Genomic DNA, 27,407 nt, shown 5'->3' with positions numbered 1-27,407 from the left:
CTTCACAGCTGACCCAGTGCCAGGATTGAAGCCGTTTTCCTATTATTGAATGAAGACTGAATAAGTGCATAAATGAGAAATCAGCAAAAATAAAATTGTTGGGACGAAACTGCTTCGTGTAACAAGGCCTCCTTAAGAGTTCAAAGTTTAGGTTTATAAAGTGCAACAACACAGGGAGGTCATCTCAAACTGCTTTATTACAGCTTAAATAACAGTACATTTTAATATAGTTTCTATCTTGCATCCAGCTTTCTGTTGTACACTGAATTTAAAATTAAATACAAAAGATGGATAAGGATACAGTGGGGGTGTGCAGAGCTCTACAGTTATTTGTATGGAAGGGGAGAGGGAGAGCGAGAGAGAGAGAGAGGGGGGGAACTGATTTAATCTTTACTCCTTTTTGTTTTATTTATTTATTTTGCCAACTCCAGGCCTAATGCACAACAACAGCACTTTTGTTTTTGTACAGAATGTCGCAGAGGGAGAACAGAATGGAAGATATGCCACTACCGCTAAGGAAAGAGCGCCTCTCGTTACACGCCAAAAAGGAACAACAGAAAAATTCTGCCATTCAAATGCTGCAAGTTTTTTTTTTTCTTTTTTTTATTAAAGGACAGAAAAAACCTGTGTTACAAAATGTCTCTAGCATTCTTCTTTGTGTCTGGAATTTTTGTTTTGCTACAGAAAGAATGATTTTTTTTTGTTCTAGTTATTCAAGTGGGTGTGCACGTGTGTGCGCGTGTGTGTGTGTGTGTGTGTGTGTGTGAGAGACTGTGTGCATGAGGGTCGGTGTACAAGTGTTTCTGAAACTCCATGAATGGGTAAATTGGGTCAATGCTTTTGCTTCTCTCTAGTGCATAGCTTTGCAAGTTTAATTGAATTATATATGCACAGAGTAGCAAAAAAGAAAAAAAATATTGATGATCATCTATAACAGGTTATTTTCTTAAAGAAAAACATCAAAGGACTTAGTTCCATATGCACCTCTTTTTAAGCAATTCTACAGCATGCGATTCTAAGAGTTAACCCACCCATGGCAGACAACCAAAATAAGATTTTTTTTTTTAATTTTTAACTTAAAAAGTTTTTCAATATCATTATTTTCAAACATTGATTTTTACAACATGTCATTCACAGAGTAGTAAATGGTTTCCAAGCACGGAACGGGCACCTCTGTTGAAACCGGGTAAAAATGAAAACTGAGTTGCTCCAGACCCACAAGCCCCGCCCCAACCCTCCCACACCCTCTGGTCAACCTCCCCGCCCTCCCCCAGCCAAGTTCAAATAGGAAAATGAAAAAGGAAAAAAAAACAAAAAAAAAAAAAACACATAACACGGACATGGAGGAGTAAAAACTATTAAACGATGGGTTAAATTTCATCATTACTCCATATTGTCCGCCAAAAAAGAGAGAGAGAGAGAGAAACACAATTAGATTTGACTTTTCGTTCTTAAAAATGAGCATTCATCAGTATGTGCTTGGTTAGTTCACATATTCCAACAGTATTCTACATACACAATGTTTTATTCCTGTGCAAACAAAGATTTATGACTAGACAGAAACATAAAAAACCCTGGCAAAGTACTGTGGGACTACACACGTCTGGCTGCGACTAGTGGACCCCCCTGGTCAAGCTCAAAACCATCCACTTTAATTCCTCCTCTTTGACATGATAAAGCTGGATTATAACGACAGTGATTTTTCTCAACATAGTATTATCCATCTAGAAACTTGAGTCTAAAGTATTTAAAGACTAGGAGATAAGAGAGTGCTTTTGATCCTCGTCTGAAACACTAACCACCAAACAGCTGAGTGTAAGATTTGGGATGAAGGGGATGGGGGGTTAGGAAAGCTACCCCCCAAAAAAAGCCATCACAGGAGAGCTCATTTTAGGGGGCAAAAAAATAAGTTGTCATATGTTAGACATACCGCTAGCCTGCAGTGTGATGGTTTTTTTTTTTTGTTTTTGTTTTTTAAATAATCATTCATTGCGATGTGGGAAAATGGTCCCAGAAGGAATGCACGATTACTTTTGACCCCCCTCCCCCAACATCGCCAAGTTGTACCCACTGATTTCGGTGTGATCTAACCGAAGAAAACAATTGTGCTCTTTTTTTTTTGTTTGTTTTTCTTGGGAAGGAGAATCATTTTTGCCGTGTCATCACATAACGGGGTCAGTTCTGTTGTTTGAGAAGATTGGATATGCAATAAAATCGAACATTTCGATGTTGGAATGGTCTTCCAGTCAACTTTGGAGTCCGGACGCCATCTGTAAGAAGAGCAGAGGTGATCATTGAGGGGTGTGAAGGTACTGCTTCGACACACAAACACAAAATCCTTAAGTATGCTCAGTGATGACAAAATTTCAGATCTGCAACTGCTGCCCTGTTTTGGACCCAGTAGTTCGCTCACTTCATAATTATCCCAGTGTACGGAAAGAGAGTCGTCAATGAATGGAATGAACTAAATAGCCTAAATCTGATTAATAACGCAGTAATTCACTTTAATTTCTAAAATTTTGTGGCCACATTTAAAGAGGCCTTAAATGAGATTCATGTATTTGATGGTTTGTATGGTCACATGAATATTAAAATGGTCCAAACTTTGCAGCATCTTTCCAAGGTTCATAACTTCTGGTCTGGATTAGATAGAGGCTGCCATGACAGTGGTGTGCATGGATGTCACCAAACCAGTATGAAAATGGCAAAACTAGAAAAAAAAAAAAAATCCTAAATTTAAAAACACTGGACTAAAAAGTTAGAGTTAAGGTTGATAGTTTCATGTTCTTTAGTGCAGTGGGGGGAAAAAAAATTTGTTTCTGGATAACTTTGCAAATGGTACATGGGTCCTTGTTCATTTTGGATTTCGTCAAAAGCTCCCTCGAGCTGAAACTGAAATCCGGAAAAATTCAGGAAGTGGGAGGACCTCCTATCTAGAAATTCGCTGGTTACACCACACCAGCACCACTTCCTGGAGTTGCATCACAACCTTACAACAGCAGGTGGCGGCAAAGCAGCTTATGACAATTCAGCTGCAACAGTGCCAAGGCAACAAGCACAGGGCAGGAATTGCAGCTCTGAAATGGCACTCACTTCAAGAGGACACTTCCCAACAGGTTTACTTGGAGTTGTCTGGATAAGTGCAATAGGTAAAATCCAAACTGCCATTTGGAAGGATGTTCTGGCTTTTATACAGCACGAGTCAAATTAGTCTCCCCCCCCCCCCCGGAAAAGGATTTTGCTTGCAGGGTTCACTCGACAGCCTGGCCTAGAGTGGAAGTCCCCAACCAACGGGTCACCCGAGAAATTATCTTCGGTTACCCAAAGAAACGACTCGGAAAAAAGCAAAAAGTACTAGATTGCAGGGTGGACAGCTATTTTCCCGGTGAATTTGGCGAGCTCCATCAGTGCTGCAGCTCGTCTCACAACTCCCAGCCACTCCCACTGTAACAGGAGGCACAACGTGAAGGGAAATGTGTTTGGCTCATATGCTGTCATGATACAGCTCCAGTCCGTGGTTTAGTTCTATACTCACACTTGGAACAGCATGTGCTGTGCTTACTGCTTCCTAACGAGCATAAAAAGCCCTAAATTTTATTCATTTATTTTTTTTTAAAATTGTGGTGGCTGAAACTAAAAAGAAAAAAAGAAGAAAAAAGGAGAAAGCTTTGTTAAAAAGAAATAGGAAAAGTATGGCTTTATTGCGACAGGAGAATCGTATGCCCCAAGCAATCTGTATATATGTGGAGATATCCTCTAATGACACACTGAAATCCTCAAGACTTGTTTTGCCACATCAAATCCAAATACCCTGCACTTAAAGACAAAACCCCAAGTTCTCAGAATGAAGTAGGAAAAAAAAAAAAAAAAAAAGAAGAAGACCCAACTAAACGGAAGCAAATACTGAAAACCACAAAATGTGGCAAGAGCATTGAATTGAGGGCAGGTACTTAGTAGCCAGCCGTACGGCTAAAGCTTCACTAATCAGCGCAGAATTAATTATGCCTGCTGCCAATGATGTGCGCTGTGAACCTGCCATTGATTGAAAGACATTGGCAAGTTGCAATGTTTTATAAAGAATTCATTATAAATGTTTAATATGCGCTATGTGCTTTCTGATCTCCAGTGTATGATTATATTCGTGATACATTTGACCATGAATTCGCTGAATGCAGCCTTGAGTGGGGTTTCAGACATGGGGATATGGGACTGATGCATGGGGCTGTGGTCTAAAACAAGTGGCATTATTAATAGTTTCCATCCCACAGAATCAATAACTCAGCAGTACAACGTTTACGGGGATCGTGATCCAAGTTTCTCTTACACAGTCAGTTGCTCTCTAATCTAGGGCAAGCCTCCTTTAACCTTTACAGTATCACCTTTTTTAATTGCAGAACAGGTTTCACACATTAGCTTAAAACAGGCAACGTCAGCCAGCCAATATAAGCCACACCCGATTGGCCGGTGTAGGGCTTTTCACAGCAGGCTTGGCGGCGCTGGTGGCCCAGGGTGAAGGAAGCACTCACTGTACTGCATTCCTTCACCAGAGCACACGCACCCATTGACCCACGATTCTCTGGTAGTGCCGCTTCTGTAATCGTGTCCTGGGACAACCGCGTTGCCAGTACCAGCAGATACACCCTCTGGAGTAATAAGATAACAGCAGCCTATAGCCCGTCACAGGCCAACTTATTAGACGTTCTGTGCAGCATTTTGATAACTGGACAAACGTACAGCCATCATCAAAGGGCACAGTCCCAAACATGCATCTGCTCACATCAGCGCACGCAACACGTGCGTGCTGTGAAACTGTGGCAGGGCTGAGCTGCCTGGGAGGGTCCATAGGCATTCTTCCATCCGTACCAAACTGCCTTCACAGGCGTACGTTGCCACTGTCTCAATTACTGCATTTCTTCACGTTCTCCATCAGCGGCCGTTCATCCCGTATTTGGATTTCGGCCACTGTAGCGTGCGGGCACGGAGTTGCCGAGTGCGAGTACAGGAAACGGGAAGGCACCGGCGAGGTGGTACTAGTCAGGCCCGGATCTCTTCCTCCACCTGTCTGCGGTAGGCCCACAGGATACGTAGCCTAATGCACCGGGCGCAATAAGCATGCGTAGAGCTGCTGCTAGAGACCCGGGCGGGTCGCTCCTGTAGCATCACTCCCGCTCACAAGGGGAAGGCTCACCTTGCGCCTTTAATTCCAGATCTTGAGGAAGCTGTCCCAAGATCCTGTGGCCACTGCCATTCCATCATCAGTCACACCCAAGCAGCTAACACGGTTATCATGGCCCGCCAGGACACCTGTAACACACACGAAATGAAGAAAAATAAATAGAAGGAGGAGGTTTAAATGATTAAATGGCTCCTCATGTCTCCTCTTGCTATGACAAGTGGGAGGCACAGGTAAGCCACCTTTGCTGTGTTTATTAGCCATCATCTTGACTTGTTAATGTTAATTTGTTAGCATTAAAGCCTCCCTCATCCAAGCAAATCTCTGGAGCACATACACTGCTTCTGGGTGAGGTGCATATTACACTCTACTCACATCAAAAAGGGGTGAGGCCAATAAAACTTTAAGAAAAAGGAACGTAGATTGTAACAAATTCTAGGCATTTGTATTAGCCATCATGGACCAATGGGTGGCGCAGATATGGGCCAGCATCCCTGCGGGCGGAGCCGAGGACATGGGTGGGGCTATGGCGCCTCGGCAGACAGGCGCAATGTAAGTTCAGTATTTATGTGGTGGCCAGACCAAGGGTGATGAGCCTGGGACGTGGCCAGCGGCTAGGAGAGTACTCCGTGGGCAGAGGAGCGAGGAGACAGCGAGGACAAGGGCCAGAATGATGCGAGCTCACGTCATTTTAATAGGAGAATTCAACATCACATTAAGACTTAAGCAGTGGAGCATAAATGTATGTTAGTGGCAGCCTAGGCTAAATGTTATGAAAAGGGGAGAAAAAACAAAAACAAAAACATTTAAGCACAACCATTTAAAACATATTAAACTTTTGTAAAACAAAATATAAAATGATCATAAAATAAAACGCGAGGGTAGTGTATTTCAATGTGGTAGTATCCAATACTCTACACTGCATTTTTATGTATATCTGGTATATCCCGCTGGCCTGGCTAGCACATATTAGTAGATACAGTTCCAGTACTGACTGGGAATATGGCCATAATCCTATTAATGTACAGAATGTGTCATGTTACAGGGCTCATGTAACAACTTCACTGTGAATATACATATTCACAGTCACACATTCGCACTTGGTTAAACTTTGCAGTTTTTGGCCCATTAAGGCTTTATTTTTGGCTAAAAATCTCTTGTTTACAGAAGTTTCCTTTTGGACCCCTGCTCCCTGTTTGGAGAAGCCCTTGCCACACTGACCTGCGCGGTCGGCTTTGAGGGTGTCCCACACGTTGCAGTTGAAGTCGTCATAGCCGGCAAGGAGCAGGCGGCCGCTCTTGGAGAAGGCCACAGAGGTGATGCCGCAGATGATGTTGTCGTGAGAGTACACCATGAGCTCCTGGTCGGCGCGCAGGTCGAACAGGCGGCAGGTGGCGTCGTCCGAGCCCGTGGCGAACGCGTTCCCGTTGGGGAAGAACTGCACGGACAGAGCAGGAGAGCAGGAGAGGAGGAAGGGGGCGGGGTCAGCAAATGGGGAGGTGGCACGCTTAGGGTGTAGGCGCAACAGCGGCGGGCTACGTACGCAGATGGCGTTGATGTCGGACTCGTGGCCAGTGAAGGTTTGCCGGCACATGCCTTCTCGGATGTCCCACAGCTTGGCAGAGGCGTCGCAGGCGCCCGACACAAAGAGGCGGGTGTCTGGGGCCAGGGACAGCGACATCACATCACCGGTGTGGCCCGCGAACGTAGTCGTCTGCTGCCCGGTCTCGATGTCCCAGAGAGCACTGCAAAGGACGATGACAGGCGGCGGCTCAGAAAAAGATCCTTGCGGGCCGCGCGGGTAGGAAACGCCCGTCCCGCATCGGTGCAATAACGCTGCCGGGCGGTGCAAGCTCAGTTTGAAACGATTTCAAACTATTTGCAACGCAATGCTCACCGAAGTCTGCGCATTGACCTTAAATACACTGGTCATGATTGAAAACTAAAGCATCCCTTTTCCTCTTAGAAAAAGGTTTTTACATGACGAATAGGTTGTCATCTAAATCCTTCAGAGCGCTCACTAAAGACGCTTTGCCTAGAAATCACATAGTGTTTGGAAACCTGAGGAAATCAACCTGCAACTTTCTTCTCCAAGATACCCAAACTGTCGAGACACGCAGATGTAAGTGATTTTCCATGACTCTGCACAGTCGGGTGCATCGTGTCTATGTCAGTGTCTGTCTCTGATGCAAATGGACAAAGAGGCAGTGTTGGCACACTACTCCCCGCTCACCAGGAGGTGTCGCCTGAGCTAGTAACGATCTGGTTGTCGTCCAGGAAACGACAGCAGGACAGATAACCTGTGAGAAAACAGAAGGCAGGGAATGAGATGAAAATGCAGGAGGCCAGACGCAAAGTTCAAATAAATAAGTGCATAATCTAAAATAAAAAGGAACAGGCTAGTCTTGTTTCTTATGCCATCAGAACGATTAGGAAACTGCTCCCCATCATGGAGATGCTCCAGATCATAAAATCAGTGGTTCACTGATCAGTCTCTTGGTCCGTTTCACAGATCAGCACGTCCTCATCAGCTAATAACAAAGCCCTTCATGAGCTGATTAAAATGGGATAAAGAACAAAAAGGAGAGGAATCCCCAGGCCAGGCCCCCACCGCACTGCATGGGCCAGTGGGCGAGCAGCAGGACGAGCCGCCCCGCCCTGAAGGCCCTCACCCGCAGACGAACCACTCCGCCTTATTCCAGTGTAGGACGCGCCACAGCGTTACTGTAGTCCGGAGGTGCGGCCGCAGAGATTATGCTCGACCAGCTGCTCTGCCACACCTGATTTAAACCACTGGGATAATCATCATTAGACCTCCCGTCGGTCAAGGCAGTGGAGTGAGACGAAGTGCCATCACAGCCAGTTTCTGGACTTGGCTCAAATCTAGTAGAAATATGGCGGGTCCGGGGTGGTGTGGTAAGGGCGCTGTACCCGTGTGGCCTGCCAGCTCGCGGCTGACGCGCACGTTGCCCTCGCGGGTTTTCAGGTTGTAGATTGAGCAGATGTTGTCCAGGCCTCCGCAGGCCACGTAGTTGCCGGACGGGGCGTACGCACAGGTCATCACCCACGAGGAGCGCAGCGGGATGGCATGCACCTGCGGGAGGGTGGGCGGGACAAGTCACAAGACTTAACAGAAAACTTAGCTTTAAGAATTAGGAATGAAAACATTAACCACTTCATTTCTACAAAATTGCAGATAACAATAAAGATCTAACAAATTAGGTCAAAGCTGGGGATCAGAATGCAACATTTGAAACCAATACTGTGGTTTATCAGTACAGCGATAAGCATAGAAGACTAAAAATGGAGAAAAGGACACAGAATGGGAACCCTTAGGATCACATGAAAGCATTTGGTTTCAGCACACTGACTGACTGACTGACTGACTGACTAACAGACACACTGAGGCATCTGGGGGGAAACCCAGCTTACCTTGTTTGTGGTATAGCTGTCCCAAATAATAAGTTTACCATCCTGGGAGGCACTGACTAGGAGCCTGCAGGGAGAGAGAGGGACACATTAGCTGAGTTCATATGCAGGGCAGGAGCTTGGTAAAACCTGGCCAGCGGGATTGGACCGGGACCCATCGAACCAGGCTGCAGAATAACAAATGCTCCTGTCATTAGCCATCTTGACTTCAGAGATTCCAGGGTACACGTACACATTCCAGGCCTCAGTGGCAATATTCCCCAGAGTGCCTGCGGTTGAACTGCGCATCAATATGCAGGTAATCCGAAACCTGCGCCGCAGAAACTGTACGGATCGCCAACACACTATGCGGCCGCATTCAACTTCCTTCTCGTAGTAATTTGAATATGCAAAGCTGGCTGCATAATGATATTTTTTTTTGGACCAGGGTGGGGCCAGAAACAGGTGGCCCAGACTACAGTGCAAAACTTCCCACAATTCAGCACAGCACCAACGTCCTATCCCCTACAAGAGCCGGACCAATAATATCATGGAGAAGGTCGGGTTCACTGAACTCAAAACAACCATGTTACACTACACCCCTAACAAAGGAGAAACTGCAGTCCTCTCCTCCTGTAGATCAACAACGTTCATCTACACCTAAAGCAGGCTAACTGAATGAACGGTTCGGATCCAACAACGTTCATCTACACCTAAAGCAGGCTAACTGAATGAACGGTTCGGATCCAACAACGTCCATCTACACCCAAAGCAGGCTAACTGAATGAACGGTTCGGATCCAACAACGTCCAACTACACCTAAAGCAGGCTAACTGAATGAACGGTTCGGATCCAACAACGTCCATCTACACCTAAAGCAGGCTAACTGAATGAACGGTTCGGATCCAACAACGTCCATCTACACCTAAAGCAGGCTAACTGAATGAACGGTTCAGATCCAACAACGTCCATCTACACCTAAAGCAGGCTAACTGAATGAACGGTTCGGATCCAACAACGTTCATCTACATCTAAAACAGGCTAACTGAATGAACGGTTCGGATCCGCTGACTGGATTCAGGCGCGCAGCCCACCTAGACCAAACGAAGGCCGACGTTTGGTCTTAACAAAGCGTGACTAATTATCCGCTGTCCTTACCTGACCTGTCTAACATTACAAATTAAGGTCAAAGAAAAACATCTATCCTAACTTTGGAGGAGTGCAATTAGTGTCAGGGCCACAACCTACTTGTCCATGACACAGAACCGGCCCCGTAATAATTAGGAAGCTATTTCGGCCTCATCGCATTGCCTCCAGACACGACAAAGTAAGCAAACAAAACAAACAAACAACTATTCAGTATTTCTCATATTAAAAACCCCCCATGGAAGTCAACATTTTGGCATGGAAATGCAGTGGATCAGGGTATGCAGGACCTGATCCATTGGCCACATGTGACCCATTTAGTGCAGGCATGGCACCGTGACGTAGTGGGGGGTCCTCACCTGCCCCCTGGAGGCCACAGGGGGGCTGCGAGCGTGGCTCTAGCACAGAGACCTCTTGCACACAAGCACAGATCTCGCAGTTCAGAACGCCCTGGACACTTCCTGTTTCTTTGTAAACCTCTCTATTCCTTCAGGCAGGCTTTCAACAACCCCACCCCAACGTTGCAGTCCGAAGTAGAATGATATGTATGCAATGTGCTTCCTGTGCCTTTTGTTCGCTGGCTCTCACATGTATGCGCTCTTGTGCTTGTGGACCTGGCCTGGTGGGTAGGGGAGTAGACTGCTGGGATTACCTCGAGTCAGTGCCCCAGTGCATGGCGTAAATTTTGGCCAGGTGACCCCTCAGTGTCCGCCTGGTGCGCATCTGAATTCGCCCCACGGGGTCGATGTTAGCTGTGATCTGTGCGGGCGAGAGGAAAGTGCAAACAGTGTGAGGGTGTTGTTGGGGGACATCCATGAGACAGGCTGTATTTCTGCTCCAAACCTCTGACATGCATGCGTGCGGCCAGCTGGCAGGGCTCACCTGAGACAGGGTGGCATCGGCGCATGCTTTCCTCGCATCCTGCAGAAACGAAACTCGCGTCAGCTTCACCAAGATCTCGCAAAACAAGTTCACACTCTAGGCTCTGTGTTTTATTCTCTGCTATTCTTTGCCATAAACCTTTTAAAAAACCATATAATTTGTAGGGGTTTTTTTTGGAGAAGATCTTAATGTGCCACAATTACACTACTACACACATTTGCAGTGTCTTTGTGGTTCTCATGGGCTCACTGAGCAATGTGGGAAGGGGAGGGAGCCATCAGTACTTATGTGAGAACCCAGCGCAAGCAGGGTAATGCTACAAAAGCCCCAGGAAGTTTGAGCATTTCATTTAAAGCTCCTTCTGCTTCCTCCTTGCTCAACCAGGATACTGTCCTGACTGTACGAGAGGGCGCTCCAATACTCCCATGCCGCGATGTGTGCTGCTCCAATGGAAATCCAGTTTTAAAAGGTCCCCCCCCCCCTACAGCATCCTTGGGTATGTGAAAGACGCTTTAGAAATGTAACCAATTAATACGGTTCAAACTGGTTTACATTATTGTACTAGTCGGTAAAAACACATTGTCCTTCCATGCTGCCATTACCATTTCTATAACTTTCTTTATGAATTTACATACAGATGGAATCTCCCAGGAATGCTACAGTATAGTCATGAAATACAGCTGTGCATTTCCCAGGTGAGCTGACTATGTGAATAACCGCACACAATCCTCTGGTCAGATTCAGTTATAGTCTGCTATGAACGTCATCAGTGGCACATTTGATAAGCAGAGGTGTGTGTGTGTGTGTGTGTGTGTGTGTGTGTGTGTGTGTGGGACCCACTCTGATCTGGTTCTTCAGCTGCTCAGCCTCCTGACGTAACTGGTCGAGTTCGCTCATTTTCCTCTGCTAAATTATGTGCTTCACTCCTGCCGCGCACTGGGTCACTCACAGATCTGAGGATGAGAGAGAGACAGAACGAAGGGTTAGGTCGAGCCCATAGCATCAGCTTTAGGAGATGCAGTGGTCAGTGAGAATATCCACTTACAAATCCTTAATCTACCCTTTGTATTTCCAATTAGTTTGAGTGGCATGATCCTTCGAAAATGAAAGGAATCCTTTCACTCCTTAACACTTTAAATTTTCTACCAATAGAGTAAACGCCTTGCTGCATTACAGTAACGCCTAGATTGGATCCAATCAACTGACTGGCTTCTCAAAGCTACTAAAACAGAGTACGACATTCCACAGAAATGTCAGCAATGCAAAACTTCTGGGTGAACCAACTGGCCAGCCACAATGTGCCAGAGCCACATGAACACATATGATGTGACAGGTGTAGGGTGGGGCACACTGCTCTCTTGCCCCGCACACGACACACACAGCTGATGCACGAAAACATGCTGCACTGTGTGTGTGTGTGTGTGTTTAGACAAAAATCAGGCATGGCTGACTCGCACTCTCGCTACTGGCTCCTGGAGACAACCCACCCGTGTCCCTGCCAACCCGCGAAGCTGTTACTAAGCAACAGGGCTTCTGCAGCCAGCCTCTGCGCCGGTGCAGAGCGCAGGCTATTTAGGAAGCGGGACGGCCGGCGGGGCAAAGCAGCTGGCGTGTGGCTGGCGATAGCCGGGATGGGGGAAGGGGAGCATCTCTCCCTCCCCCCCCCCCCTTCAATTGAACAGAACCACAGGGGTCTACTGCCTATAAGAGGGTGCAGGCGATGGGCGTCCATTCCACACGTGTGAGGCAGGGCCCCCCCCCCCGAGTACAAGCATACCCTTCCTTCAGCTCCCTGCACAACGTGGGCCGGGACCACGTTGGACTTATTAGACAGAAACGTGAGCGAGCGAGAGGCTACTCCATACAGTGGACAGGTAAAGACCTGGGCCTGTCCTCTGCCCCTTCATTCCAATGTCACTCCAGTAATCCAGGGACACAGTTGATTCAGCTCGTCCACGCAAATCCGGTTAATGGCGAATCTGCTGATGATCCCAAAAGCAGTGGCTCTCCCGCTGACCCAAATCCAAAGGCCAACGCGCTTACCGCTAACACTTTTGCTCACGCCATACTGCTTGGAAACATGTGTCGTCTCTATAATCCCAGAAAACAGAAAGTGCTAATGCACCGTCATCGAAATGAACAGGTGTCAGATGTTGGTTAGTTGCGTAATTGACCATTAGCTAAACTAGTAACCATTAGCTAAAACAAAACCCGAGGCAAAACTACCACAGTATCGTAGTTCTCAGCTTTCCTTAAACATTCAAAAAAATTGTTTTTGAAAAAGTATTCAAATATCTTAATGAGTTTTTCCAGCTATTACTTCAAAACCAAAGGCCACACGTAGCGACAGCCAACCTACACGCTGGCTAAAACTAAAAGTAATCACAACTTTGTGCGACAACATACTACCCTTACAAGCCTAAAGCTTTTAATATCCATTATAACTTGCATGACCAAATCTTACCTTGCTTCCTTTATACAAGACACGGATCCTTAATGTTCGATGGCCAAGGACATTCTAAATGGATACCACATCCAATGAAAACCCAACCGCATTGCTCCAAAATGCTGCGCTCTGATTGGTCGGAGGTGGCTAACTACGTCTGCATTTAGACGATGCGACTTAAACCCAACATAATCCAGGTGCTAAAATGTGTCATGCTAATATTGCTAATACTCCTTTTAGCTGTCAAAGGTGCCACGGATTAGTGCTAGTTCTCACTCCTGCTTCTCCTCTACCTCCTGCCCAGGATGCCCCGACGACCTGAATATGGCCCTCCTTTCGAAAAGGCCATCTAACGACCAGTCAAATCATTCGCGTGTATGACGGGAGAAGGAAACAGGGTTTGGGGACTGGCGATGCGTTATTGTGCAGTTGCTGGAGCTCGTTCCACTCTTCGGCTGGTTGGGCGTTACAGGACTGAGACAGAGGGGAGAAGCAAAAGCCATTCTCTAAACTGGGAGAGAGAGAGAGAGAGAGAGACACGGTGCGCATGGCTGTCGGTTTAGTGTTGGCTTGTTAAGTCTATATAGATTGCAGCACTGGTCAACCCACCTTGATCATACAGAAATGAGAGAGTGAGAAGAGATAAAAGGCAAGTAAAGAGGTAGAGAGAGAGAGAGAGCGCGCGCCCTGGCTCTCTCCTCTCCCCGCACTATTTTTAGTCAGGTGGTGGATGGCTTGAGAGAAGAGGGTGGAAGCAGGCTTCACATTTTCCAGCGATGCATATCAGCTCAGTCATCTCAGCACAATGATGCACCCTCTACCACCAAACACGCTCGCACAGGCAACACGAAGGTTCAGATCCATGTCACGCTCGTTCATTTCTCCAAAAGGCTCTGAGAATATTAGCGGCTAGTAATAGGCTGCCGGTGGATAGATTTACTTCTTTCTGCTGTAGTCAGGCAGGAAGGAAATGGGATTGTAAGGGACTTCCTTTAGTCAGTGGTGGGCGATGCCTTAATAAAGCAAACTGCCTGTAAACCAAAATAGTCTTCAAAGTCTCAAATCATCAAACTGAAATTAATCCAATCCTCCATATAAACACCAAAATTCATCTTATACCCCAATTGATTCCTTTTGAAGGATTGCATGGGCTAACTTTGGGGGGGGGGTAGGTTTGGGGGGAGTCTTTCTGCCAAATGGAAAATGGCTGTATATAAAAGCCTAAGACCAAAAGGCCTTTATCAGTACCTAGCCAAGCAACTATTAACATGTGGCTCCTGTAGTAAACCTACAATGTGTATCCCATTTACTCCAATGGTGCAATTATATAGGGGCAAGCAAAGTGGATGGAGGGTAGCAGATTAAACTGGCTTGTCAATGGGTTATATATACCCATACACAAGTTATAAAATTGTAACTTATGTTTTCATACTTCTTGGATCCAATAATTATCTAACAGAACAGCTAAAAATAACCTAGATCTCGCATCAGCATATAAGATTATGTGCGCAGCTGATTATGATTACAGCTGTATAAATATTATAAAATACACAGGGTGTGCCACAGAACCACGCTCATGCCTGGGCAAATTGGTTCTGTTGAGTGCAGCGTCACTGCCAGAGTCCCCGGACCTCCAACCTGGGCCAGCCTCTTCCAGGGCGTGTGGGTCCCCTCTGGCGGGGGTCTCTTCGCTGTGCACGTCAAAGACATGAATGATGAGCGCTAGCTGCAGCTGAGCAGCACCAGGGTCGCTCGGTTCGCCACAGCGTCAGCACTGGGCTGCTCTGGTCCCCGTTAGCAGGTTTGGAGGTTTGTGACAAATACAGTGGCCTATAAATACCTCCCTCACCAAAGCCCTAACCTCTGCCAAAAACGGGCCGAGCTGTGGGGGTTTGAAACCGATTACTCTCACAGATTCCTTTTGCATGCTGTGATTAATATTTAATCCAGCTGTATTTGTATGCCGCATTTTGCGACAGACACCAACAAAGCAGCTTTATAACTTATCAATATTATCATCATTTCCATTCATGAATACAGTATGGTATTTTTAGGTTGCGTCACCTACCTCTAAAGAGGGAGATTAGCCTAATGGGAGTCACTCAAGAGGATGAGTTGGAGCGCAGCTCTCCTTAGGAGGACTATGGTGAAGGGTACTGGGGTGTGGTCACCTTCAGAGCATCATGCATCACACACACACACACACACACGCGCGCGCCCGCCCGCCGCTTGGTTTTAAAATCCATATGCTTCCACAGTATATGCTTCCTTTTCCTGTTGACTACAACACAAAACATCCATCAAAACAGACGTTCACCAACTCGAAATAAAAGAAACCTTAAATTAAGGGGCCAGTTTTTACTAACCGAGGGCATCTTATAGCACTTGTCCCATATGAGCAATGGCTTGGTCCCCGCGGATCTTAAGCCCCTCCCCCTCCCTTTAGCTCAAGTAGAGACTGAAAGCTTGCCCATGCCGAATTGCAGCCTGTGTCAAAGGAGAAGCTAAATCAGTGTTGCGCAGTAGGTAACCAGTTCAAAGTTTGACACGCAGTCTTCCTCACACTGTGCTATCTATTAAACATGGCGCCCCGATTCCGCCGGTGGGGGCTTAATAATTTAAGACACCTCTCCCTCCAGGGCAGCCGCCCCGTGGGCACACGGGTAGCAGCAGGGTGGTTAACTCCTTCCCACCCGAAACGGCAAATTTGGCTCGGAAGGGCGTGCTGCGGCCAAGCCCTCCAGGGCCTCCCGTCGCTCGCGTATCCACTTTGATCCGGGCCGGGCCCTCTGTCAGGTGGGGGCGGGGACGATGCGAACAAGGCAGGCGAGGGGACACTGTGGCTCGATGGGAGTGTCTGAAACATGTCGGGTGCATGGTTTCGGAAAGGCGGGCACGACACTCTTTGCTAAGGGCATCTGTCGCAATAGCACAACAGGAAGTAGAATTGCTGCATCCTGCTAAAAACTTGGGCCCTGCGGAGGGGTATGTGGGGGGGGGAGGGGTTTACAGCGGGGCTTTTGTGTCTTCCTGATAACAAGCTGCCATTCGGAAGCTGCCTAGTAGTGCAGGGTTAAAGAATACAGGGCTCCCATTCGACATGTGCCAGATTAGCAAAGGGAGGTGCAGGTCAAGACTTTTCTGTTATAAACCTCTTAGCGAAACACGCTTAGGCTCCGCTTTGGGCTTCAACACAGGTTTTTTTTTGTTTGTTTTTTTAACGTTTTGGTCTGGGTCTTAAAACGTTTGGAGGCAGTACATATGTTTTGAATTTTGTGCCATGTCCCTTCGCTCACGACTAGTGACATCACATGACCACAAAGTCAGCTGAATGTGTGCGAAAGTGTACATGTGTTGTGTGTGTGTTACAAACAGGAAATGGAGGGTGGAGTGAGCCAAAGAACTAGGGCACACACAGCAGTCGCAATTGTAGTCTTGAGTCAAAACATACAAGCAAGGCCTGTCTGAGGCCCATCTAAGTGTGTTTGTAGTTTCTTAAAAGTTTCAGGACACCAGTTTTTTTTTTAAAGGGTTATTTAAAAACTCCGCAGTGTCTTTAGCAATTCAAATCAAGTGCAAAGTTGTGCAAAGTTTCAATGCAAGAGTCATATGGGGTGAGGGGGGGATGGACAGAGTGCGCCGCTCACACGGTTGGGAAAAATCTTCAGATTCTTTGGAACTGCCTGTGGTCTGTTCATTGTAACTACAGGACAGGCTTTGGCAGGGAGATGTTGCTCTTAGCGGCTGCCTGTTCGGGGTGGGGGTGGGGGGCCCCACACCGACTACACCTTGAACACTACTGCCAAGTTCCAGCCCGCAGAAAAGCTACCCCACCTCTCTTGCTCTCTCATACGCGCGCACACACACTTCCAACTACTCACCAGGTTGCCTTCGGTTTGGGCTGGGTTTACCGCGTCGGTTCCCAGACGCTGCACAAGCTTGCACGGCTTGTCCCCGGCCGTTGGCCTGAGGGGATGCTCTGAGCAAGGGCTGAACCAAAAGGCGATTGGTCCCCCCTCGCCACTGTCCAAATGGCAGCTGCCGGAGCCGGGCGGGAAGAGGCGGAGCTGCAGGACGGCGCATGCAATATTTAACAGCACTCTGCCAGCTACCTCCTCCCCCCACCCTACAGAGCATCCTCCATTTAAAGCCAGATTCAGGCGAGAAAAATTCTCTCCCCCTTCTACACACACCCACCCACTCTGCCATTTCATGATCGGTCCCCCTCTCTCTTCCTCCCTCCCTCCCCCGGCAGAGGCAGGCAGGACTGCTTCCATGTGGCCTGTATCTGGAGGGCGCACAGCAGCTCATGCGTGTAAATGTAATTGAAACACAAGGGGGTCGCGGAGAGCACCGGGAAAGAGGAGGCTGGAGGTCACTGACGGAGGAGGCGCGGAGGGCGTGCAACCTGCTGGGAGGCGCTCCTTAAAAGCCCCATTCTAAGCGTCTTTTTCTTTCTCCCTCACCAAGCTCTCTCTGCCTCCCTTTCGCTCGCTCTTGCTCTCTGCTCCTGGCCCTGCTGCTTCCTTTCTTCCCTGCCAACGACATGGAAACAAACAGTGGGCAGGCCTTCAACGTCACACGGCAAGGTTCTGGTTCCCCGCTCCAAATCAATCAGGCTGCTAATGCGCTGATGTCACCGTGCGGGGCGGGGAGGGGAGGGGTCGCGGGCTTTTGTCAGATGGTTGACTGGGCCAGCCCACGGGAGGACTGCAACAGGCCTTTACTTACGCACTGTCAAAGCGGAGCGGCACTTACAAACGGCGAGCTAATGCCGACTACCGATCTCCCCATACGTATGGCAGAGAGCAATATTTCAGAAATTTACACACAAACGTGGTCGAGGATGGATCAAATTAAACAGGTTCAGCAACTTCGGCATGGAAATCTGGTGCCCTTTCTGCGCGCGCACACACTTATATACATCATCCCCATATCTCCCCCAAGTATGTCCTGCCACTCAGAACATGCATCACTACATCAGTGTCATTGTCCTAATAAACACAAGCCAAAGCTGCTCGCTTTACCTGTGCAGGAGCAGCTAAGAATTTGGCCCGAGGAAGTGAAGGTGTTGAGTGCTAGCAGTACTTAGATGGGTAAATGCTCAGGCCAGGGCTCAGATATGGGAGAAGCACCTCCTGTGGAGACCAGATTGCCTTCCCCCCCCCCCCCCCCCACCAAATACTGTAATATAGGTGAAGCAAATCAGCAGATATGTACCAGATATTAACCCTGTCCCCATGGCCAGCATGTTCCAAAGAGATGCACTTTTGATAATAATGATCCACCTTTGGCAATATATAAATATTTATAGATCAAATTTACATATTACACACACTTACATTATGGCAATATTTTTCAGAACCTTGATGAAGACAACACCAACAGGATAGTGAAGGTAACAACAAACAGGAAAGACTCCTACCAGCCAAGACAACATAAGCAAAATAGCAAGCACATGCTTCCCACCAACACGCAGTTTTACCTTTAGCTAAATGTAGAACTGCACGTTACTAGAATGCATGTGTTAGTAGTTGGCTAGTTTTTTTTTTTGTTTTTTTTTTTAGCCAGCTAATGAACCAGCTAGCTAACTGCTATGATACAATTTCTACCAACATGAAGTTTTACCTTTAACTGGCCAAATGCTAGTGGGAAGTGCATAAAAAAATGGCTAACTAGTTAAAGGTTTTACATTTAGCTAGTTGTGTACCTCCCTTACAAAAGCTAAAGAGATAAATCAGTTGTATCACTATGAACAATTTTAATCCCACCGTTTCAAAACTACCTCAACATATGGCTGTGTGTTCATGCCACAATAAAGTGTAGTAAGAAACAAGTCTTTCCCCGTGGTCATTTTACATAAACTACTTATTTTCTGAACTTACAGAAATTGTGCACCATCATGATTGTTATCTAGGTGTGAAATGATCAATATCGGGTTATGAGGTTTCAGTCATATTGCACAACCTTAGTTCCTGCCATTGTACTGGAAATAAACACTAGCCAGAAGGTGTCTCAATAAATAAATAAAAAACTGTCACAAAAACGTTAAGAATAACTATGAATCAGGGGTGTAACAATATATTGTGCTACTGAAATATGATGTTGGACATGTTCTGTACAGCTGAGATTTCATAATGGAATGAAAGCGATTTAATTCTGAACCTTATTCTGCACCACACAGAGAAAGCATAGACCCATTTGTTCATTAAAGCAATCCTAGTGAATACAACCTAAGCACAGTAAAAGCTTAGTAATTGGCCAGGCTGGACCAACACTGTACTGTGTAAATAATTTTAACTTTGCGACACAATTAATTGCATAGCCTGCTTTGTTGGGACAGAAAGGCGATGCTTCCCTGCTGAGTGAGCCACGGGCACGCACAAACCCTCGAGCCGCAGGCCTCGCCAGGGGCCGCGCGGCGCCGGGGAGGCCCTCGATTTCCGCGGGCCAGAGTAGACCTGGCCTCGAGCTCCCCACCCGCCCTGGGCGCAAGGCATGCTGCTCGGTCGGCGGTTCGCGGCCCACTGCTTGTAATCTTTTGGTCCTAAAAAGAAAGGCTTGCGAAATTTCAAGGCCTGTGTATTTCGCAGCGGAGCAATGGCGCATCAGAGCTCAGAGCTCACTGCCCCTCCGGGTGCAGCTGCACTGTCAGCACCGGCCGTGGTGGGGCTATTTATAACCGGCTGCTTCTGCTTGTGCGGGGAGGGAAAGGGCGGCTTCGGGGACCGTCTTGCGCCAAATTCTTCTGTTTTAGCACGGCGCATTTGTTTAAAATTCATTACGTTTTGATGAAGCAGCGGGGGAGCGGTTTACCTTGACATGGGCAAGGAATAAATAAATGCATTTTTAAAAAATTAAAGAAAAATAAATAAGATTAGTGAATGGAGCGTCCCACCCAGACTGTTACGAGACTTGAAAAAATGGGTTCTGAATATCTGACATCTTATTCTCAACCAAGAGAATCTCTTTTTCTCTGGAAAATGGACAGGAAGGTGACCAGTTCATAAGACACAAATTAAATGTTGACCAGTGCACTTGGCCAGTTTCATTTCTTGTGGTAGAAGGTAGTTCCTGTAGGGCAACAACGAAGTCTCTGAACAGGCAAGATAGTTTCCTCTTCTGCTTAAAAGTAAATCTTTTGTCATTAGGCTATATGGTAAATTTAACGCTCATAAACAATAATAAACTGAAAGCTATAAGGAAATGGAAGCTTTCATAATCCATTTACAAATGCTTTCGAGTCAAATTATTACAAATCAACAGGAGGTTAATCGTAAATGAAAAATCGAAGGCCAAAAGCCATTTGTCTTTTTTCAAATATAAGGAAGACCATTCTTTATGGGCAAGATATCATTTACTATCAGAACTTTTAACACTCAATATATATAAATAGACCTCAATATCAAAGGAAGGAGTTGGGATTCAGAAAAGCCAATGGGTGGTTATGTAGGCCACATGCAGCACTGTAAGGGAGGATTCTGGTAAACTCGCTTTAGCCAAAATGACAGGTCAAGAAGAGGTCTCCTTTACAGGTCTTAATGGGACAGCTGACTGCACCAACCCACCTCTGTGGATCTGACCTTTGATAAAGGCTCAGGAGCGTGATGGACAATAATGGACCTCCATGCAGAGTGCAAAAAAACCAAAACAAACCCCCCCAAAAAAACCTAAAGAAAACACACTCCACAGACATAAGTAAATAAAAAAAATCTATGGCTATGCACAAATCTTTAAAGCCATTTAAAGTTTTCTGTAACTCCTAAAGGCCTTTTAGATGTTGGCCATCGGAGATCCAAATATTCCACAAAGGTTACAGCCATACTGCAACCCAGGACCAGTTCGGTGGTATTTGCAACAGAGCCAGTATGCAACCACAAACAGGTATGTTTACACTACAGCTCATCACAGGCGCAAGGCATTGGCTGGCCCCTTCGTGCAGCCGCAGCGGCCTTTGCCGAGGGCCACCCGCCCCGGCCCCGCCGTGTTCTGCTCGATATAAATCACTGGGCCCAGACGTCGCTGTTGCCCTGCGAGCTCATCATTGGGACAGGAGGCTGAGCGTGCGCGGCGAAACTCGCCGACCCCCTCCTTCACCCAACCCCTACCCCCACGGGCCGCTTACTGCCGCCTCCAGCTAAACAGGTTCCTCTGGACAGCAACCAGTGCGAGCTTCGGCTACGACACGGCTATTTAAAATGCCAGCACGAGAGGTGCTGGAAGGTCTAACGGAACACGGCAGTAGGCAAAGGCATGATTTCACCCCCCCCCCCTTCAAGGAACTCATCTTCGATTGCACTAATACACGAATTACCACAAGTATGTGGGGGGGGGGGGGGGGGGCGCACTAGTGAGCAGTCACATGACTTAAAGCTAATCATTCCAGTTAGAGAGCTAGCCTCCTCCAGTCCACCTACAGCCTTACATTGTAAACAAAAAGCAAAGCCTTTATTCAAAATGTTGCTCCTTAGGTATGCCATGCAAACGCTCAGTCAGGCAGGGGCCACTTGTTACACTGTGGCACGCAAAGCAACTCTTCCCCCCTAAAGTTTGGATATTCAAAATCACTGGTTGGTGAGCCCCTGTTCGCCGATAACTGGTGAGGCGAGTGTGAACAGCTCCATGCAAACCAGCATGTGCGTGAGCACAATCTCCTGCCTGTGTGGCTGGGGGTGACCTAGTGCTTTCTGCTGGTCACACCAGTGCGGAATAATACCCCACCTCGGTCAAGAAGCACCTGTTTGTATTCAAATACACTCCTGTCATTGGAGGCTATTACACCCTCATCTGCATAAAACAAATATCCAAGTAAAGGAAAGGACGCTGCATACTACATGAACAGGCTACCACTATGCCCTTGTGTTTAAAAATACACAAGTGTGTATAACGGTGTGGCATCATCTAAAGACCAGGGTCAGAGGTCAAGACTGAAAAGACTCAAGCTACTGAAGTTTAGCCAGACAAAGCTTGCAAGTGACCTGTGGACAGGAGACATGCGACTCTAATAGCGGCCATGTTAATTCTTTATTTTGCATTTACCCATCGGTCCACTCTCACCTTAAAGCTTTGCGGTGCTCTCTTCCGGTTAGCCGATTGTCTGTGCGGCTGCGTTAGCAACTGGCTGTCTCCAGTCTAGACACTGCACAGATGCACTTTACATTTACAGCAATGCGGCCAAAGCCTGCCCACTTCTTTTGGGCAGCCATCACGCAGATTTACTTGCTAAGGTTCACCAAACCTGGACTTAGTGCAAGGCCGCTGAGAGAAACTGAAAGCTTCTCATTACTGAAACTTAATGTTTTGTTGCAGCCATTTCCAGAGATGCATCCAAGAACACCCAATGCCAAACAACATTTTAACAAGTATTTTTAAAATCTCTTGACTAAGGAATAAGCACATTCTGGATTACTGCTACCTAGGAGAAAATTGGCTATAGGATCAGTTGCTACAGATCCTGGCAAGACAGGGTTTCTGGCTTCAGTGACTTTAAAAAGCTTCTCCAGGCCACTGGTCAACACATCAACCCAGTACTGGAGACCAATCCAACCTTGACGTGGCCTCTCGAAACACAGATAGATGCACAAAAACTTGAAAGCTTTAAAATTTCACAGTGGCATTTTAAATCAAAATGCTTCCAATTCTCTGCACAAAGTAATAAACTATTATTCAGAATTATTAGAATTTCTGTTCTGAACAAATATCTTCTTCCATTGATCGGGAAGGAGAGCTTGTTTAGAGTATATTCCAAACATCACACAATTAAAGTCATAATCTGAGCTCAGAACAGCAGTTGCATTTGAATGAATACTGTGAGCTGCAAGCACCTTTGAGTTACCATAAAGCATAGGTGCTGCACCTTCATCCCATATCCTTACTTACCTTTGACATCCAAATGTGCAATCAAACATTAGTGTTGTACTTAAAAAACAAACAAACAAACAAAAAAAAAAAAAAACTACATCACCACGTCCACTTTTTGTAAGCACCTGAGCACATCTGTTACACCTACATAGAGCGAGGAAAGACAGAACATGGAAGAACGCTCTCAAAACATGGCTGACAGGAAACGCATGCACACTTCCTGCTACAGGATTTTTGCTGGGCGTTGTAACAAAGACTGCTACTGAGATCACTTTAATTGCTCAGTAAGTGCAAAAGAAGACTTCTGCACATTGGAAAAGAGTAAGGCAAATTTCCGCTTAGGCATGGCTTATGGGCATTGGTGTGGTCCAGCAAGGAGGGTTTGTATTCAAAGTATAGTAAAATCTTTTTAAAATGAATAGCATGCTTGTGTTTCTTTTCTTCTGAAAAGAAGTGTAAATCAAAGTGTAATGTTAAAATTTAAGATTCCATTCTTTAAAATGGCTGCAGTTAAAAGGAAGAGTATGTATAAGCCCTGAACAAGTCCAGATCACTGTCGATTTCCATTGAATTTGCAACAACCAACATTAACTATGGTCTAAATTGCAATGTTACCTGCACAACTGTCCTCACGTGCATTTGTAAAGATGCACATTAATATTCTAACAGGCAGCCCTTAATGAGAATTCAAAAACTTAGAACATTCCTGAACCACATAACTGAGAGCTCATGTACCGCTTAGCCACCACAGTATGAGCTACCACAAATGGGAGCTCTATCCTGAAATGCTGAAATGCACAATTCACACAAAGTGGGAGTGGCCTAGCATTTCATTCAGAATTCGTCTTGGATCCTCGAGCTACAAAAGCACGGCCTGCAACTCAAGAATGCAATTCCAAAATTAAAACCATAACAATGACATTCATCAATATCATTGCCCAGGTCCAAGGATAGCAGGAATGTAATCCCATTCAGGTTTGTTGACCGAAAAATGAAAATGTAAAAGAACCCTCCCCCACCCCCCAAACAAAACAATAAACAAAGACAGGTTATAAAACAGATTATTGAGCAGCATATGCTTCTCCCATAAATCTTATTTACTTAACAGTGTCCAACATCTGGGAGCAGAACCTAAAGGATCAATCTAGGAACATGTGTATTTGCTAACAACCATTACTAAGCATTTAAATGTCTGACGTAAATGCACTGTGGGGAAAAGATTAGGTCTTATGCCAAAATGTATAAAGACGTATGGCATTGTGACGCATCTCTAAAGCCACTTCAATACAAGTGTTATTTCAGGGCAAGGACATTAACACCAATAGGTGACCTGGTGCTACTCACTCAATATGATTGCATGTGTGAGAGTGCCCAACTACTGGGCAAACAATGTCTTGTCTAAACGCGTATAGAAGCTCAAGTCATGCGTGACTTAGCATACTTGTTATGGACCAGGGAAAAAACTAGAAAATGTGTCAATTGTCACTTCCTGGAATAATAAAGATAATCAGAAAATGAACTGTACCCATCTTGAATACATTTATCTTGCTGGCGTATATGGCCTAAACCATTTTTTAAAATCCACATATTAGCAGTACTACAATGGTAAATAGTTGGGGGATTTTACATCTTTTGTATTCTATGTAATGCTGTTCCAAGTTAGCTGTCTCTTTCTAAATCAGAAGTTACAGTGATGTGCAATGCTCAAATCAGTGCTGCAAAAACATTTTTATATTTATTCACGCCACAAAAGGCAATAAGCTACTAAATAATATACAAAGAGATTTGTTAAGGGCACTACTAAATTCGTAAAAACAGAGAAATTGTCCCAAAACAGCCTGTACATTCTGTTAAAAAACTATTACTCCGCCGATGTCCCTCCATGTTGTCCTAAATCTGCTGCCATTAACACGGCTCGCTCGCCTTCAGACTAGCAAAGAGATGCAAAATACGTTTCGCCCAATAATCGAAAGCAATTTCGATGGATATTATGTTAAAATATTATATTCAATTAACCACAATGTCCAGGCTAACTGCTGTTTTCCTCAAGCGGAGGAAAGCGGTGTAGGGAAAAGAAAAAAAAACGCTGCAAACGCCATCTTGTTCGTTGCAGCTGCTTAGGTGGAGAATACAGGGACCCATTCATTCTGGGAGTGGGCTCACGCAGGATGAATTCATCTTTGTGAACAAGCACATTAGGTTACAGCATCGCCGGGAAAGTTTCGCAGTCATGTGTGGGGGAAAAAAATAAGAGTACAAGTATTTAAAAAACCGACCCAATATGATTCGATCGATCACGGCTCAGGCTCAAGCGCAAGCGAATGTTTCACACCCATGACTGTGGTCGCTACAGTGTTACTACCACCCTCAGAAACGAGATCGCGGGTAGCAAATTCATGCAACAGGGTTTTGGCTTCAGACTATTTTTTCTTCTTCCAGTTAGAATTCCCCCTCCCATGTCAATGCATTTCTACCTTTCAGTTCATAACACCGGGATGAGCTGCTTCCTCATTTAAAAAAATACCCCGTTTCCTCTACAGTGCATTCGAGGTAGCACATAATAGTTACAACACCAACGCAGAGATTTGTACCCAGGTTAAACTGATTGCGGAAATGCAATCAACTAGTTTTTAGATCGTTAAAAGCGGAGGCTGGATTTAAGCTTCGATTAAATTCGCCAAGACTATTCGCTGAATCACTAGCTCTTGGCGGAACTCAGCCTCGAGACGAATGCTTAAAACGACCACTGAATACACGACGAGCCCGACTTTAAGCTGTCGATCGGGTTCTGGTCGATCGTTCATCCCTGCGACCGTGTCCACACTTTTCATAAACTTCCACATTCAAATTGTCCAACGCGGGTCAAGATGAATGTAGCGGAGACAGGCACGGCAATATGGTGGCTAATCCGGCCAATAACTGCATAAACTGACACGTCCGTCCATTTCCACTACAGTATTAACTCTGCTTTGCTCCCTTTACATGGCAGGGGGGGGGGAATCAGCACAGTTCAGAGTGCGCTTAACGAGGACTAATCTGTGCGGCGTCCCTTGTGTAATATTTCGTATAAATAAATCAAAAACCCAAAACCTGATCCATCAACCAGCAGCGAGCTACAACGTTACTACTTCAGTAAAAGGTTCCCGAAAACACGCCCTGATTTCAGTCTTATTCTGGTCGCTCTATACAACCAAAAATCTTGTAGCGTAAGGCTGTACACTAACAGAGTAGCTAGCTAGTTAGCTAAGCTCAGGACCAGGAAAAAAAAGTGGGGGTGGAGGTGCTGGGCTTTCTCCTCCTCTACAGAAGTAGCCATTTTCAGCGTCGCTTTAATTGTTATTGCATCTTTAAGCACCGTATTCGACGTCTGCGAATGGTCAACCGTTGTTGCAATCACAACAATCCTGTCTGAGCCTTCAACGTTGCTCGTTTAAAGTATAGGTGATGTTTTAAGACGTAGCCAGACTTTGCCATTTCAGATAGGTTGTCTTAGCTGTGAGTGGCTAACCTACTTGGTTTCAATATGGAAACACCTCTACTCCAGAATAAGGTCGAATGGTGTAACTGCATATATTTAAAAATGTGTGCTGCCGGTAGCTCGTTAACGAGGTTACCTCTGCTGACAGGAACTGAAACAATCCCATGTAAAAATAGTCGGACACTGGTGGGATTATACAACTCAAATCTGAATGAATATAGATGTGAGCTTGTTAGGATGGCTCTCTCTAGCTAACACAGTAGGTCCTGTAAACCCGACGAGGATGAACGCTTGCTAGCTAAATATTTCAGGCACATGACGACGATTTTACAACCCTCTTTTGGATATCGCGCTGATTCTAATATTAAGGATCAGCAGTTATTGAAAAAAAAAAAGTTATCTACATGTTCGAGCGACTAATGAAATATTTCGTTAGATTTCCAATTACCCATCTGTTTACTTATCTTACCAACAGCTACCCCCACCCCCGTTATGGCACATACAAGCAGGGAAGTCAATCAACCCAATTAGCTAGCCAGCGTTAGCTCTCTGCAACGTTAATTCAGCAGCGGCAAATTCATTGAGGGATAATATTGAGTTTATTTTAAAACGTCCACAACGACGTCTTACCCGTTTTCAGTCGTGGGAATCCGTTGTTTATATCGCATTGACTGGAAACACCGAAGATAGACTCCCCTTCTCTCCAACCACCACGCAGACGAGCTAACAAGCTACCCAGGAGCGGCACTCCCCGAACCCAGCTTTCAACACACCGGCACACAGGCGCAGAGACAGGGCAGAGTTCACGGCAGCAAAATATCAATTTTTGGGAGTAAAACGTTCTTAAATGGAAGTTCTTCTTGTAAAGCAGTTTCTTCAGATAAAGGTGATTTAGTCCAGCCCCTATCCAAATTAAGCCTTCCTTTCTCTCCCACTGTCGTTCGCTCCTATTCTTTCTTCTCACCACAGTATCTCAAGCGCTTCCTCCGGCCATTAAGCAGCAGAGATGGGCG

The 27,407-nt window shown here is 46.0% G+C and overlaps 1 protein-coding gene across 2 annotated transcripts; it reads right to left on the bottom strand.

Moving 5' to 3' along the window:
• Positions 1-179: 179 nt before the first annotated feature.
• Positions 180-27,407, bottom strand: gnb1a (guanine nucleotide binding protein (G protein), beta polypeptide 1a). Of its 2 annotated transcripts, none has more exons than XM_027015012.3 (11): positions 27,025-27,407; positions 11,450-11,562; positions 10,610-10,648; positions 10,380-10,486; positions 8,606-8,669; positions 8,105-8,267; positions 7,407-7,473; positions 6,717-6,918; positions 6,395-6,611; positions 5,189-5,304; positions 180-2,270 (listed from the first exon to the last, which is right to left on the bottom strand). In XM_027015012.3, the coding sequence occupies exons 2-10, from the start codon at positions 11,504-11,506 to the stop codon at positions 5,198-5,200; spliced, it is 1,023 nt and encodes a 340-aa protein (XP_026870813.1). In that variant the 5' UTR covers positions 11,507-11,562; positions 27,025-27,407; the 3' UTR covers positions 180-2,270; positions 5,189-5,197. The 2 variants fall into 2 exon arrangements, with proteins under 2 accessions (XP_026870813.1, XP_081559337.1); XM_081703211.1 differs by lacking the exon at positions 27,025-27,407 and adding an exon at positions 13,074-13,292.

The sequence above is a fragment of the Electrophorus electricus genome, chromosome 20, assembly GCF_041902795.1.
Source record: "Electrophorus electricus isolate QZ-2024a chromosome 20, ASM4190279v1, whole genome shotgun sequence".
NCBI lineage: Eukaryota > Metazoa > Chordata > Actinopteri > Gymnotiformes > Gymnotidae > Electrophorus > Electrophorus electricus.
This window is presented reverse-complemented; position numbering and strand designations above follow the sequence as displayed.

Coding starts and splice junctions, on each gene's coding strand:
- gnb1a (XM_027015012.3), bottom strand. CDS start 11,506: ATGAGCGAACTCGACCAGTTACGTCAGGAGGCTGAGCAGCTGAAGAAC. Junction 10,649..11,449: donor AGCTGAAGAACCAGATCAGA/GTGGGTCCCACA, acceptor TCGTTTCTGCAG/GATGCGAGGAAAGCATGCGC. Junction 6,612..6,716: donor CCGACATCAACGCCATCTGC/GTACGTAGCCCG, acceptor CTGTCCGTGCAG/TTCTTCCCCAACGGGAACGC.